This window comes from Drosophila arizonae, chromosome X (assembly GCF_054131065.1).
Source record: "Drosophila arizonae isolate 15081-1271.41 chromosome X, UAZ_ARI_1.0, whole genome shotgun sequence".
Classification (NCBI taxonomy): domain Eukaryota; kingdom Metazoa; phylum Arthropoda; class Insecta; order Diptera; family Drosophilidae; genus Drosophila; species Drosophila arizonae.
In genome coordinates this window covers 17594138-17611207 of record NC_142927.1, presented here as the reverse complement: position 1 = coordinate 17611207, position 17070 = coordinate 17594138, and the positions used below count along the sequence as shown (strand labels likewise).

At 41.9% G+C, this 17070-nt stretch overlaps 1 protein-coding gene and 1 long non-coding RNA gene across 5 annotated transcripts in view; one reads left to right on the top strand and one right to left on the bottom strand.

Moving 5' to 3' along the window:
* Positions 1-17070, bottom strand: part of CHES-1-like (Checkpoint suppressor 1-like) — a 20437-nt gene extending 3367 nt beyond the window's left edge. The window contains exons 1-5 of one of the 3 annotated variants that reach the window (XM_089474642.1): positions 16520-17070; positions 3136-4740; positions 1438-1959; positions 345-1274; positions 61-264 (exon numbers count right to left, since the gene is read on the bottom strand). In XM_089474642.1, coding sequence (XP_089330768.1) covers positions 61-264; positions 345-1274; positions 1438-1959; positions 3136-4739 — 3260 coding nt within the window. In that variant the 5' untranslated portion in view covers position 4740; positions 16520-17070. Of the gene's footprint in view, positions 1-60; positions 265-344; positions 1275-1437; positions 1960-3135; positions 4741-5576; positions 6032-10089; positions 10266-16519 lie in introns of those variants that run through there. The other 2 variants (XM_089474643.1, XM_089474644.1) reach the window with 2 other exon arrangements.
* Positions 10454-13252, top strand: LOC149267960 (uncharacterized). 2 transcript variants are annotated; one of them, XR_016271127.1, is made up of 4 exons: positions 10454-10983; positions 11048-12350; positions 12408-12443; positions 12604-13252. It is a non-coding gene; the product is annotated as an uncharacterized LOC149267960 (long non-coding RNA). The 2 variants fall into 2 exon arrangements; XR_016271126.1 differs by having other exon boundaries at positions 11048-12443.

Below are 17070 nucleotides of genomic sequence, written 5' to 3'. Positions count from 1 at the left end.
ATGCAGAAGGAAAGAATGGTTAAGCTTATATTTATATACCACGTGCCAATCGACTCTTACTTCTCCTCGCTGCTGTCGTAGGCCGCATCAGAGCTGGCGCAATTGCTGTCGCCGCCATGGCCAACACTCGGCTGCGTCTGCTGTGCATTTGGGCCATTGCCAGTGCCATTGATCAAGGGCGTGGAAGCGCCGCTATCCGCATTGCTGTTGCCGCCCGCCGAATAGGTGTGATCCTCGCTGGGAGAACTAGTTATCACTGGAGCGCTACAAGACCGGAGGAGAGAGTAGAGTAATCCTCTGATTAGATGCAGCTCTTACTGTCCCATTAATCAAACTCGTCTTACCCGTTCTGAAAGCTTTCGAGAAAGGCCTTCGAGCCGTGCTTTAGGAACAGCATCGCCGCTGCCGCATGGACATCATCGATGCTATCGGCGCCGCAGTCCCGTGCCAGCCGCTCGAAGTTTAAGGCACAAACGGTACCAGCTCCAGCTGCAGCTCCAGCTCCAGGTCCAGCCGTTGCTGCCACTGTCACATTACCAGTTCCATTCGCATAGTTGTACTTGTTGTTGTTGTTGTTGTTGTTATTATTATTATTGTTGTTGTTGTTGTTGCTGCTACTGGTATTGGACACATAGTCGCCCGGCAGCTCTTCTTCCACAGCATCGGCCGGCATATACTGCGGCTCCTCGATATTGCGAAATGCCTTGGACAGATTGGGAAATAGCTTCGGATCGAAGCGAGGATGATTGCCGCCGCCCGTTGTAGTAGGCGTTCCAGCCGCGCCCCCATTCGACGTGACAGCATGGCCGACAATGCCGTTCTTGGCGGGCGTAGCAGACGCCGCTGGCCCACTCGCAGTGCCATCCAAGCTATCGTAGCTAGCAATGCTGCCAGCGCCATTGCCTGCGCCGTTACCATTACCGTTACCGTTGCCGTTACCATTGCCAATGCCAGCATTGCCCGCATTGGGACTCTTGAGCATTGGACTTATCTTGTCGACGGCCGAGTTGGGGAAGTAGGGCGAACGATTGAGCGCCTGCATGAGATTTGGTCGCTGCTGGGGCTCGACGCGCCACAGCGAGCCCTTGCCCATATTGGGCGCCTTCTCCACCTTGACGAAACTCTTGTTCAGCGAGAGATTGTGACGGACGCTGTTCTTCCAGCCGTTCGGCGCTGACTTGAAGTAGGGAAAATGCTGCACGATCCACGCATAAATCTCTTTAACGGGCAGAGCCTTCTCATTCGAGTCCTCAATGGCCATAAAGATCAAGGAACTGCAAGACGTACATATATAAAAGATATTATAAAAGATAGGCAATTGAAGAGCTTCGTTTTGGGTTTCGTTATCGATTTAATATCAATGCAGAAAACCATCTAACAATGTCCTTCACTTGATGAACTTGTTCAATTGAACAACTTCCAGACTGCCAAACTTACCTAAAACTATATGGCGGCTTATTGTTGGTATGCACGTACGGATCATATGGCACATTGTTGGGATGCTTCTGCTTTTGGGGTGTGTTGCTGTTGCTATTGTTGTTGTTGTTGTTGCCATATGCGGATGGATTGTTGTTGCTATTGTTATTGTTGTTATTATTATTGCTATTTTTGGACATTGATTGATATTGGGGCGTGCTCGTGTGGATACGCGCCCCGCTGCCCAGGCTGATGTCGAACTCCTTGAGCGAGTCCTCGTTCTCGTAGCTGGCATAGCTGTTGGGGCTGCGCAGATTGGCAATGCCGGAAGCGGAACCAGCCGAAACGGAACCGGAACCGGGCCCGGGCCCGGAACCAGAACCATTGTGCACCGCCGTCGGCGTCATCGATGGCGGCGGTGGCGTCACCGACAACTGCAACACACCCGTGCGCGGCTGCACCGCACTGTAGTAGGTGCCAGGTGGCAACAGAGCCGCACCTGGCGGCGTCTCCGGTGAGGAAATATTGGCGGGTTGTTGTGAGCTGCATCAAAAGAGCAAGGCAAGCGTTCAATAATCAGAATATACCAATTATAATGTAAATCATATACAAATATTTTATGGGAGAAAGAGAGAGAGGGAGAAAGAGAAGGGAAAGGGGAAAGCAAGGGTTAGTGAACGGGAATGCCTCATCATCTCTATCTAGCCTAATTTCCAACTGTTTGCAACTCTTTTAGAATGTAAGCAAGTGAGTAATCGAAAGAAAAGCCTTTCTCTTCGCTCCTTTCTCTTCTCTTTGGGTGAGACACGGTCTGAACTGAAGATGCGAATTGGGAAGCAAGTAAACGTGTCTAACCGTTACTGAAGCAGTGAGGGAGACAGAAGACCACTCTTATGAAATAACCCATCAAATAGAATTTGAAATGAGCTGCAGGTTTCTCTGCTTAAATATCTCATTTTCTGCTTCTATATATCTCTTCTGTAGCTTCTTTCTCTCTATCTCCTTCACATTTATTTCCCTCTCTATCTATCTCCCTCTCACTCTCCCTATCCCTACATATATACATTCTTCTCTCTATGCATCTCCCTCTCTATCTATCTTTCTCCCTTTCTCTATCTCTCTATCTATCTTTCTCCCTTTCTCTATCTCTCTATCTATCTTTCTCCCTTTCTCTGGCTCTATCTCCCTCGCTCTCAATCTTATATATACTTCCCTCCCTATCTATCTCCCTCTCACTCTCTCTCTCTCACACTATATATATATACATATTCTTCTCTCTATACATCTTCCTCTCTATATACATCTTCCTCTCTCTATACATCTTCCTCTCTATCTATCTTTCTCCCTTTCTCTGGCTCTATCTCCGTCGCTTTCCATCTCCCTCTGTCTGTCTATCGCCCTCCCTCCATATTTATCTTTCTCTCACTATATCTTTCTATCTCTCTCTTCCCCCTCTCTCTCTCTCTATCTTCCCTACTGTCTATCCCTCTCTCTCTCTCCCTGTTCTATCTTCCTCTCTATCTCACTCTCTATTTCACTCTATAGCTCCCTCTCCATCTCCATCTCTCTTTTCAGCTGTATAGCCCACTATCTGTCGTTCTCTCTACATCTATGTCTCTATCTCTGCCTCTGTCTCCTCCGCCATTCTCTCTCCGCCTCCTTCTCTATATATACATCTCTCTCTCTCTCTCCCAGCGCTAATTGACATCTATCACTTACATAACATGTGGAGCGGTAACAAAACTGTAGCCGGGCGGCAACGTTGTGGTGCTAACCACCGTTGGTGGTGTTGTGTGTTGTTGTTGTTGTTGTTCGCTGGTGTTGTTGCTATTGCTGGCGACGGTGGCTGTGGCGGTGGTGGTGGTGGTGTTACTGTTGTTGTTGTTGTGGCTGCTGCTGTTGCTGCTGCTGCTATTGGGCGCTGAGTAGTTGACGGCATCGAATACTGCATTGAAGCTGTTCGACTTCGGCACTGGACTGTTGCCCCCATTGACGGCCGCCGTCGAGGAGCCCGAGGCGGAGCATGAGCTGAGCGTCGAGTTGTTTGAGGAGGCGGGCGAGCTGACCACCGTGACCGTTGAAGCCACCACATGGCTGATATTGTTGTTGCTGACGACGGTGGTGCTAGTGGTGATGTTGCTGTTGCTGTTGCTGTTGTTGTTGTTGCTGTTGTGATCCACATGCACATTCATCTTCTCACGCAGATATTTCTTGTGCGGATGATGCGTTGTGGTGTTGCCACTGGACTTGTAGCTAGCCGTTGGAGTCGTGCCATTGCTGCTGACAAAGATCTGCGGCTGCTGCTGCTGCTGCTTGACAGCGGCAACTGTTGCTGCCGGCATGAAGCTGTTGCCAGCAACACGCGGCATGAAGGCAGCTGTGACTGTTGCTCCCGCTGCTGTAGCATTCGGTTTGCTGCTGGCCGCTTTGTACTCCACCACGGTGGTGGTGCCGCTGGGTCCCTTGTGCACCGTTGTGGTGCTGTAGACGGCGGGTGGTGACTGCGATTCGATGGCATCGCTATGCGACAGCTCCTCGATTATGTCGTTCACTAGGCAAATGTTGTACGGCTCGGCGGTGGCAGCTGTTGCACCACCACCACCACCTCCACCTCCACCTCCGCCTCCGCCTCCGCCTCCGCCTCCGCCTCCTCCTCCTGCTGTTGTTGTTGTGGTCGCTGTTGCTGTTGTTGTTGGCGACGATTTCAGCGCCACGGCAGCAACACTGCGTTTCACTGCCGTTGTTGCTGCTGTTGTTGTTGTTGCCGGTGTGGTCCCAATACCTTTGATCAGATTGCTCTCATTCAGCCAGGACAAAGGACGCAGCTCATCATCATCGGCCGGCGCACCGGGCGCGCCCAAAGCATCCGCCGCACTCAGCTCCAACGGCTCCGTGGCCAGCACCACAATATTGCCAGCAGCAGCAGCTGCTGCTGCTGCCGCCGCTGACGCATTGCCCGCCTGCGTGGCATTCTCGTAGGCGGTAAAGCTGCCGCCATTGTGCCGCAGCAGCAGGTACTTTGAGTTCGAATTCATGTGGGCGTGACCGTGCGTGTGACTATGGCTATGGCTGTGGGCGTGTCCGTGTCCGTGTCCGTGTCCCACACCCAGTCCCAATCCAAGTCCCAGCCCGTGCCCGTGTCCGTGTCCGTGTCCGTTTGTTGGCGGCGCTGCGGCCGCTGTGCCTGCCACGCTGTGGTATCCGTGTGCAGCAGCTGCTGCTGCTGCCACCACGGCGCTGGTTGCTGCCGCCGTCTGTAGTTGGCCTCGCAAGTGGCTCAAATCGTGCGTCGTTAGCAGCTGTGTGGGATTATCTGTTGACATGCTGCCGGAGAAACGAGATCCGAAAGGGACTTGATTAGATTTCATGTGAACAAAGTTAAATCTTTAACTAAAGCTAAAGCCGACATATAACTATAGTTCCTATATCATTATATACACAATATAATGATAGCAAAAGTATTAAAAATAAATATAATGCGTATATATTAGATATATTTATTATACATACATCACTTATAACATCTTCAATTATTATGATGCGCAATAGGGAGAATTTATTTATAGATTTGATTAGGGTATTATATCTCATATCATAGATCTGCAAAGATATATCTAAGCAAGACCTAATCAAATTCTAATGGAACGCTTTTTCTTTTCATTTTCTTTCGTAAAATATGCCATCAACCTAATATAAGAAACTTTAGTAGTGCGATTGATTGTATAAAAAAATGCATTTACCTAATTATAAAATATCGACATATAATAACAATTTATTTATCAATAATTAATATTAGTTTTTGTTTCAAATTGTTTATAACTCCGTTTTTTTTGTCCAACAGTCCTACTATCACTACTATTTTATTTTACTCCAGGCACACTTCCTTATAAACTCAATATCAACATCTAAATAATAAACAATATATGATAATCGAATATAATATGTATTAAGTTTATCAAGTTTTATTTCCACTAATATATGCTTCGACGCATTACTATTTCTCTGTCGCGCCTCATATCTATGTATATGTATGTGTATATCGATATACACACATACATATATAGCAATCAACATGTTCAGATCTGCAGTGGTCGAACGTGAATGCATCTAAACAACAATTTAAAACCGAAAACTTGAGCTGCTAATCAAGTGTTATTTACCAATTAACGCTGGCGTATCAAATCAGTTAATCAAATAGGTACATGCTTTAGTTTTGTGCTTCTTCTTCTTCGTCATTTTTGTTTATTATTATTATTTCATCGGCGTCCTTCAGTTTGTTTTTATTGCATACCGCAATGGGCAATCTGTGCCCACTGTGCTCCGCCAATAATAAGTAATATTACCGCAAGTATCACACACACATTCTCGCTCCCTCTGTCTCTCTCTCTCTCTCTCTCTCTCTTACACACACACATACACACCCGCTTTGCGGTGCCTCTCTCCTTTGCGTGTTTTGAACAGTGGCCACATTTTTAAGTTAAATGCTAAACGCTTTACGCAATCATCACCAGCCGCCCGGGCCGCCATTTTGCGTATGTATTTGTGCATGTGTGTGTGTGTGTATTTGTTTGTATTTGTTTCTATTTGTGCGTTGCTTTTTGCATTATTTTTATTTTCCAACAGCACTTTTTTATTGCTTCTAATTTACGCGTGTAGTTTTCGCCGTTTTTATGGCTTGATGAGTGGCTGCGACGCGACGCGACGTCGGCAGCGCAGCTTGCGTTCACCTGCTACTTGAAATTGTATTTATATTATTTCATTTTATTTTTCGTGTTTCGGTTTTTTTGTTCAACTATTGCTCGTGTGCGTGTTGTTGCTGTTGTTGTTGTGGTTGTTGTGGTTGTTGTTATTTACGCTCTTCATCTCCTCTCTCATTGGATGTCTGCGTGTGTTTACTGTTGAATTATCTTATCAGCATTTCGCATTCAACTTATAGCCATAACAGTAATTTCTGTTGTTCCAACTGCGAGCGAGTGAGCGAGGCAATATCAAAAGGATATTGAATTAATGACTAATTCATAATTTTGGTATTTCAATGAAATGCGGTACAGTTAAGCACACAGGCAAGTGTATCTATGTATGCACTCGCAACGCTTGGAGCAGATTAATTAAATAAATAGCAACACATGTGTGTGCATTGCGATGCCCATAAGGGACAGCACTGTAAGTGTATTATTTATTGATTTTTATTGCTCACCAACAACAATTTACTGTGACAACAACAACAAAAGAACAGTGAAACGAGCGCGCCACAACAAAGACGGCGAGTCAAAACAAACGATACGCGAAACGGACAGCAATGCAAAAGCAAAAGCTCAACAACAACAAAGACGACGATGACGACGACGACGACGACGACGACAACAACAGTCTAAGCGCCACAGACAATAGTCGCTCTTTACAGTCGCATGCCAAAATAATGGACGCACATAGCGGAGCAGCTCTTTACAGCTGTTGTTCTTGTTATTGTTGTTGTAATTCGTGCTGCTGGAAGACTGTTCGCTGCGAAAACACAAACAAACTAGAAAATAAAGCTTGCGACGCAATTTTGAAAGTTTCCGTCCGTTGTCTTGGCAACTTTTTATAAACAAAATACAGCAACAACGTTAATTTGCACAGTAGCGTCGCGCGAGAGAGAAGCGCTACGTCGCGACGCCGATGTCAGCGTTTGGGCAAACGACAACGTGGTTTTGGTTACGCTGGCTCTCCCTATAGCAATGTTTGAGTGTGTTCGTGTGTGTTTATGTGTGTTTACCTAATTAGCTAAAAGAAAAGACACATACATATATACACTAACATTATACGCTTGTTATAATATTGCAATTTGTACACAAACACGCACATATATACATATACACACATATTGCAAGCTCAAATTGAGCCGCAGCTGTGACGTGTGCCAAAAACATAAAGAAACGGCAGCTCTTTGTTAGCCACTCTTTCACTCGCTCTGTCTCTGCCTCTCAGGCTCTCTGTTTATCTGCTTTTGCATTGTGTTTTTGTTTATTTTTCAACGGCGCAGTTTTTCAAGCTCAGCTCGTTCAAATACAAGAGAGTGCGTATGAAAGAGCGCCGCAATGAAATGAACGAAGAGCGGCGTCATTTTGAGCCGTTGTAGACGTAGCTTTTGCGCTTTGCTGCCGACGCCGTAACCGCGCGTCAGTTGTCAGTTTTTCGTTCTAGAAACGTCAACTGCTGCTGCTGGCACTGCTGCTGCTGCAGCGCTGCCTGCCGGTTGTTTGCTTTCTGTTGTGACCTATGGACCTCTCTATGCTGCTTTTATTGCAACTGCTGCGCTGTTCTTGGTGTTTCTATTATTATTTAGTTCTTCTTGTTATTATTATTGTTAATGGGAAGAAGCAGCAGCAGCACCACCAACACCATAAAAGTGTAAAATACGATTGGTTAAACTGTACCTACTGCTGCTGCTGTTGCTTATAAAACGCGCTTTATATTTGTGCAGATGATTCATACACATAAATATATGTATATATACATATGTATGTACGTTTACATTTATTGTATTTATAAACAAGAACTTTAACCGCATGCTAATCACAGAAAGACCACAAACACTATTAAGTACCATTTGCTTTAAGGGATAAGCGTAAATGAACTGCTTCCTCTTTAAATATTCCACATTAAATCGAAAGAATGAAAAAATAAAAATAAAAAAAAAAACGTGAGACAATCAGCCGAAGGGGTGGGTACGGTGGCCGTCGTCGGCTACGGGTTTATCACAATGACAAGCACATATTAATGGATAATAATAATAATAATAACAAAAGAGGAAGATGCGGAAGAGGGAGAATTAAGATGAGGAACAGTAGGACGTGAGAACAGGCGCAACACTTTGCTGCTTTGTTGTTGCGTCCGTTCATCTATTGCCATTTCGATCGCTCTCTATATAAATAATAACAAATAGCAAAACAGTTCACGTAATCAATTCAAAGAGAGCGAAATGAAGAGAAAGAGCGCGCACGCTAGGCGCAGAGTGAGCTTTGCATATTTCCGGCAGCGCCGCCAACGACGCCGCCAACAACAAAAACAACATTTTCAACAACAACAGCTGGCCAAGCATTTTTTGAGAGCTTTTAATGGCGTCCAACGACATACGCTCTCGCTCTCCCATTCCCAAACTGTTGTACTGTACTTGTCTACGTGTATGTGTGTGAGTATGAGTGTGTGCGTACGTGTTGGTGAAATATAAACAAAAATGATCGAAATTAAATGAATAAAAGAGGACAACTAATAGAATATGATTAATTTCAAGAAAATTAAACACATTTATAAAATGCATACTTATTTTATTAATAATAATATTAAAAAGTTATTTTTTGTTTGTTCTTTTTTTGTACATACACTTTTAATAAGGTATTTATCTAGTCTAATTGTGTTTTAATTGTGTTTACTTTTTACTCACACACACATACACACGTTTACATGTAGTTTAGAATTTTCTCGAGCTTTAGCTAAAGTAGACAACAAACAACGAAAAATTGTCGGCGACCACGCGGCGTATACGTAACCCCCCATGCAAACAGCTCGCTTTATATGTGGGTATGCATGTGTGTGTGTTGCGAGTATATGCACACACATTCATGCATAGACATGCGCCTATGTATGTGTGACTGTGTGATGCCTTCAAGCTGGGTCGCACAATTGTATATTACGTATACGCTACATATGCAGGAACGCAGGCAGTTTTGGCAGCCATAAGAAATATAAAAAACATATATAAACACACACACGCAGTCACACTCACACACATACGTCGCTTACAACTGACAAATAAATGCCAGATATGTAATAAAGAATATAGAAAAATCTGCAAAATTATTAAGAAAACTAAAAAGGTAGCAAAATAAAATCAATTAAAAGAATAAAAAAATTAAAACTTTAAAATTGAATAAATAAATAAGTAGTCAAAGAGAGGCAGCGACACATCGAGACGACAAGGCCGCTTTGAATGTGCTGTTGTTCTCTTAGATGACTGTCTGTGCTTTATGTATGTCTGTGTGTGTGTGCGCGCGAGAGTGTTATTGTTTTCATCAGTTGTTGCTAAACAAAAATGCAGAAAAATTATTACTCATATTTGTTATTTTTTTTTTTACATAAATTAAACTTATTTTTTACTATAAATTCATATACAAAGTCTCAAAAAAAAAAAAAAAAAAAAAAAAAAAAAAAAAAAAAACTGAAATGCTCTGGTGCTCAGCTCACTGCGCTCTTTAAGTGCGAGCTTTCACTCTCCCACATACGCACACAGCGACAACGAAGGTGGCAGCACTGCTCACTCTATACCTCCCTCCCACTCTCCCTTCCGCACACTCAGACACTGACTTTTCAACGTGGTTTTTATTATTTTTCTATGTATTTTTATACTTTGCGTTGCTCTTTTGTGAAATTCGTACATGCGGATTATGAAATGAGACACAGATTAGAAAAAAGAAAAAAAATGACGTATATAAACCGACAACGGCAAATCGCATATTTTTTGTTATTGTTTTTCGTATCCATGACTCTCACTTTAAGCGCTCTCTCTTGCACTCTCTCTTCGCTTAAGCGCACGTTCCTGCGGCCACTGACACACACACACACGTCACAGATACACATATACATCTGCATGTGTATATGTGTGGCAACTTTTGTTGTTGTAAATGATCCACATACCTTTGCACTAGAAGAACTTTGAATGTTTTCTAAACATTTGGCACACACAACAATATATTGAACTTTATGTTGACTTATTTATTTGGTTTAGGTAAGAAATGATATTTGAAAATTTGTAAATTCGCCTTTTATTTCGAGGCCTCGCACAATTTGAACTGTAAAGCACGCGAGCAGACAAACGAATGAAGCGAAACGGCGGCAGCACCAGCAAATGAAATGCCGAAACGGGCCCCATACACACACACATACACACACCCATAGAGAGAGCGACACAAACATACGCTTCCACGCTCGCGAGCGCCAAACGTAACAAAGACACGTAAGTTTGCAATGAGGGAGAGAGCCGGCATGCAACACACAAAGTCAAACGCGCGTCGTAAACAACAACAAGACAGCTAGATTTGATAGCCAGAGAGTGTGTGTGAGTATGAGAGAGCGCAATAACAGATAGACGCCGCCGCTGTTTATGCTCTGCGTACATGTATTTATATGTATATGTGTGTAGGAGCGTTGGCGCATGACATTGCCATTTATTGAAAGCTGAGCAGCAGCAGCAGCAGCAACAACAACAAGAAAACAAACGTCGCGACGTCAGCGTCAGCGGCGGCGTCGACCTTATTGACGAGATTTACAAACTATTTTCGTTGGGCTTTACTCAAAGGATCAGACCAACAAAAGCACAACAAACAGCTGTTTGGGTAAGGCCCTAGCATGACTCAATTGAAAGAGACAGATAGAGAGAGAGAGGTCGAAAGAGACAAAGCAGTTCATTCGTAAACAGAAGGCGGAGAATGACAGAAGCGTTAATACTATCTACTCAATATTATTATTATTATTATTATTATTATTATTATTATTGTTGTTGAATAAAATTGTTTAAATATATAAATACATGTATGTTCATCTTACCAAATTAACTTAAATTTATTGAACTAATTTTCTTAAATAATTAACTTAGTTATTGGAAGGTGCTAACTAAGACGCTGGCGTCAACACGTGCGCTGCCAACGCATCAAAGCAGCAGCCGTAGCAGGAAATACAAGAAGCCAAAAGCTAAAGCAACAAAATCAAATCTGAAAAAAGCTAACAGTATAATAACAACAACGCAAACAGTGATGGTACATGGACAGGCAGCGGCAAAAGCTCAGACAAATGCAGCGCAAGCATTTATACTTTCTGTTGTTGTTGTTGTGTTTAGCATATTTAATTTTAGCCAGGCGGAAAGGAAAACTGAAGAACGGCATTGTCTTCTCTGCTGCTTTTTCTTCTTTATACACTCTTTGTTAAAAATAAATTATATATTTATTTTATTCACGCACAAAACAGAAACAAAAACAAACAGCAAACGAAAGCGACAGATGGAGTGAGTGTCATATGCAAAGAGCGCAAGAGGATGGAAGAGAATGAGTGAGCGCGAGAGCAAGAGAGAGCGCGCTCGTTCACCTAAACTGAGAGCGAAATTAACTTTTGCCGGCTTTTTTGGGCCCCTGCGCAAAGGAGGGAGGAAAAACTGCAATCGCAGCAGCAATAGCAACAGCGGCAGCGGCAGCAGCAGCAGCAGCAACAGCAACAGCAGCCGCTACGAAAAACTAAAAAAAGCGCATCAAACAAAATCGTCAACTAAAAATAAGCACATCTTTGTTGTTATCGTTTTTGTTGCCGTTATTGCTTTGGTTTTTGTTTTTGATTTTGTTTTTGCTTTGGCATTTAGTGAGAGCACGCGCTTGGCGTTGCGTTGGTTGAATTCATAGGCGCATTTGTATTCGTTCGTGACAGCTCTGTTGCCAAGCACCGAAGTGGAAGGAGGGAAGAGGAGTGCAGCGGGCTGCGACACCACTCCCCCTCCCACCGACACAGCGTCCCATGCATTATTGTCGCTTTTTACACTATCCTTTGACTGACAGTTCTTGGGCAATTTTCAATTTCAATTGATTTCGTCGTTCAAAAAATAAAACCTTTACGTGTGCGTGTGTGTGTGTATGCTTGTGTTTGTGTACGTGCGCTCGTATGTGAGTGTTTATTTTTTTTTTTTAGCCAAGCAATTTGCTGGCACAACAACAAATTGGGTCAACCACAATTAATATAACTAAATATAGCTAAAACAAAAATCCATCTGCAGCACCTACAACAAGAACAGTAATCGCAACCGCAACAGCAACAAATAATGCTGATAACAGTACATAAGGAAGTAGAAGTGCAAAAGCTTTTACCGTTAGAGTGACGACAAATCCTAATCGTGAGAGAACATAATGCTGGTGCAGGTGACAAAAATGTCGAAGGATTTTTAAATTGTTTTAAATGATTTTTTTTTTTTTTAGATTATTTTTTCTTTAATATAGATTATTATGCAACAGGTAAAATTAAACACTAAACTAAAGATAGTTTTACACATAGCATATTTCAAAAAAAAAAAAAAAAAAAAATTATTTAATTGTTTCTTTGCTTGGTTGGCAACAAGATTGAAAAACCTTCAACATATAAAAACACATTTTTTTTCTTTTTTTTTTTTCAAAGGTATAAATTTGTTGGCTGCTAGACGGTCTTCAAAAAACTTAATCGGGAAAGAGAGAGAGCGAGAGAGAGGGGCGAGAGGAAGAAGGGAGAGCGAAACAGAGCGCGATAAACGTTTTCAGTCAATTAGCACATTTAAAATAATTCAATGCAGGAAAACAACTGAACTACTTACTGACTATAGTGTGTGTATGTATATTTATGTATATGTTTATATATGCATATAGATTAATCTGCATGAAGATCATCGTTGTCATATAAAAGCAGCCCATAACTGGAACTCACTGGGTAGAGAGAGAATGAATTAGTAAATGGTTTATGTACACGGCTTTACATCCGGAAAATAAGAGTTGAGCCACAAATCTGCATATAAAAAAGCATGTATGTATTTATGTAAACATATGAGATATCTATTTGTGCTACATGATGCTCATCGCGTCTAACTAGATCAGATCCGATAACAGCTCAGCTCATTTGTTATGCAGACTTTATGTAGGCTTTTCTTTTCATCCAATTCTAAAAGATTTTTCAAATGTTTTCAATAAAATACAAATTATTTTTAATTAAATATTTAATGTTGGAAAACAATAGAATTTTATTATTTTTATTATTTTAACGTTTTCTTAATGTATTACAAAAAAATAAAAATAAAATAAAATAAATTGAGTTACTTTTTATTATAATTTCTTATTGAGCATTCTAATAAATATTACAGGTTTGTTTGTTTGTTATTAGTTTGTTTGTTTATTTTATTTTGTTTTTCTAATTTTATCACATTGAAAGTGTATCTTCAAGTGTTCGACGTGTTTTGCTTGCTTTACTTTGTTGTCAAATCTCTTTTTCCTTACAGTTGCTGTTATTGTTGTTTTTGTTTTCTGTTTCTGTTTCTGTTACTGTTGTTGTATAACAGCGCACACGAGAAATTGTCGCCGGTTGTTGCTGCTGCGCTGTTTCTGTTGTTGTTGTTGTCTTTTTGTATTTGAATTTTAAGTTTTGTTTGCATGTTGCGCATCGTTCGCATTGTTATTGTTGTTGCTTTACACAAACACACACCCGCACATACACATACACGCACACACGCATACGTGCGTTCTTCTACATACATATGTACATACATATATGTATGACTATGTATATATACATACAGTCGACTCTCGTTATTTCGAACCGGCGATATTTCGAACCTCTCATTAATTACAAAGTAATCACGAGCCCCCTACAAAATCTCTTTATATTTCGAATAATTCCCATACATTTTTATGTAGTCAGTAATTCTTGGCGTGTTAGCAAGAACTTTGATTTTGAATTTATACTTTGGATTCCCTCGAAACTACCTTTTCTCATTATCTATTGTGAAACAGCATATAGGGCACTTTTTCTCCTTAACAAAAAAGTCTGAGCAGCAGCAATATTTTTCGAAGCAAACCCGTACAAATGAATTTGAACATTAGTTGACTACGTATATATAAAATATCAGCAGTTAAATAAAAACCCTTGATAATTCCAAGTTGTTTTTATTTTCTCTCAATATTTCGAACCATTTAAAATTTCAAACATTCGATAATTCGTAATATTTTAAGAGACCCCTGAATTTCAAAATAACGAGAGTAGACTGACTGTGTATCTTATCGCGCTGGCAATACAAAGTTCTTTTTTGCTACTGCTTTTGTATGTGTATGTGTGTATGTGTGTATATGTGTATGTGTGTATGCACATACATGCATATATGTAGATATACAAATGTACTGTGCGAGCTAAATGCATACATACATAATTATTTTCATTTTTTATGTAATCAACAAAACAGCGGCCACATGCGGCGGCGGCAGCACCGCCAGCGCTGGCTTCTCGGCCGCCGCCACTGCCGCTGCCGCCAGTTGCTTCCCTCCTTTGCCAAGGTTCTCAAAAAAAGCACCAAAGACACCAACACCAACGCCACAGCACACGCACACATACAAGATGTGTGAGGTGCAAAGTCATAGCGTCAACAAAAGCCAAAGCGAACGCGTGAGAGAGACAAAGAGAGAGAGAGAGAGAGAGAGAGACGAGGGAGCGTCGTTAGTCTTGTGCCGAGTGGGTGGGCAGCAAAAGCGTCGCCTGCCTGCCAATGCGTGCGATGCTCGATGCTCTTTTTCGCCTCCTCTCACACTCTCCCAGCCACTGCCTTCAATCCCTTTCGCAGACGTCATGTCAAAAATATTATGCCTTCTGCGCGCGTGTGTGTGTGTGTCGGTGTATTTGTATTCAATTAGTTTTTAATGGGGGCGTTGTAGAAATTCCAATTGATTTTTAAGCACACGCACACAGAGCCTAAGTTGTCTTTATCATTGCATAATCTCTCTTTGTTGTTGCATGCTAATTGCACACAAAGCTTCTATTTTTTTTTTTTTTCTTGTCCTCCTTTTTCTTTTTCTGCCATTTGAAGCTCACGAGCTCAGAGCTCCGTCGATGCTCAAGCAGAAGTCAAACACAATGACGAGGTCGCTTTATCACAAAATTCAAACCTCGCTACGTCAAAACGAATCAACAAATACAAATATGACACGACTCGCGATGCGCGACGCTCTCGCTCTCGCTCTCCCTCTCTGTTTCTCTTTCTCTCTCCCTCCCACTCACTGTCTTTCTTGCTCTCTCTTAATCTCATATGTAAGCAAAAGCTGAGAGCTGAGAGCGAATCGCACTAACAATGCAAATCCATAAAAGGCTGATCGCAAAAACAAAAACAATAACAATAACAACAAATAGCCAAACAATTTATAAAGCACGAGCAGTGGCGTCGCGACGCGTCGTCAAGGGACGCCAACGCTGACGTTGACGTCGCAACGCTACGCTAACGCTCTGTTTCTATTTTCCTGCTGACGCAGACACTGGTGGGGGAGAGAAACGAAGCACACTATTTCTCTCGTGAGCGCGTAACGGCAAAACGACGACAACGACCACAACAATAATAACTAACTGAAACCGAAGACGCCGTTTCGGATGCCACTGTACATCGCATTAGCTCTGAATTCGAATGCAAATCAATTAATAATCAATATTTAGATAGTTTCCATTCTAGCTCGATTTGCATGAGAATATGAGTTCAATGCATGCATTAACTCACTACAAATGACCCAAATATAATCTCTGATGATTGTGACGTCACGAATATACTATACATGTAGATGTACATACATATACATATAAGCACACCTTTCATGTCAGATCTGTCACTGGGTTGCCATGTGCCATGTGTGCACATATATTACAAATTTAAAATAATGATATATATAAAATAAAAATACAAACAAAATATTCTTTTAGAATATTATGCGCAGCAAATAAATTATAACAAAGACGCAAAGAATAACAAAATATAGCGTGCCTCTCTCTCTCTCTCTCTCTCTTTCTCTCTCTAGCACACACTCGCTCTGTGTGTTCGAGGCAGGCACATAAGTGCGGACGACACTGTAGCAACAAAACGTACAAATGCGGGCGACAATAATTGTTGACCACCTCACACCACCCCCTAACCACACGACACAGAGAGCTGATCGTTTGCAGTTGCATTTCAATTCCAATTGTTGCTGACTGTGCGCTGGCAGCGACGCCGCCGCGTGCGCCTTTGCTGCGGGCCACTGCAGCAGGGGGCGTCAAATTTACAGCTACAACAATAACAAACCACAAAGAGACGCGGGGGTCGACGTCTCTGCCAGCAGTATGCAGTAGCAGTTTTTTTTTCTTCTTTTATTTTGTTTTCGGTTTTGATGTGACCAAATTTTCGTATTGACACACAAACACAAACACACACACACATACTCACACACTCACTCACGCACACATAAACAAATAAAAAATATATATATACACACGACGTTATGTTATTATTGAATTTATCTACATTTGTTTCATTTTGTCTTGCTTAGTATTTTGCACTCACGTTTTCTTATTGATGTTGCTATCAGAGCCAGCTTCGCTGCTCCTCTCTCACAATGCAACGTCAGCGTCGCTGCTTGGATTCTTGTTTGCTTATCTCCTGCTCTCTTTTGTCTCTGTTGTGGGCGGCACTTGCCAAGCTTTTTACGCACTTTTTGGTTTTGCGGATTGATGTTGTTGTTCGTCTTCTTCGTCCTCTTGAACGTTGTATCGACCAATTAATTAACACTGCACGCGAACGCGCCACACAAAAAGTTTGCCAAAGACGGCAAAAGTCAAAAAGCAACCAATAAAAAAAATAAATGTCAAATAGGCAAAAAGAATATAGTATATATATATATGTAAATATTTAGCGTTTATGTTTGCACATTATCCAAAATCAAAGTCATCAGAATTATCGCAGTGACGTTTTGTTATAATTTCTATATTATTATTTTTCAGTTAATTTCTAAGTGTTGTCTTGACACCGCACGTCCGTTGCGCTGAAAGGCACAATGCAAAATGAATGAGATTTACAGAACTCTGACAGTGGCGACAACGGAACGAAGAATGAAA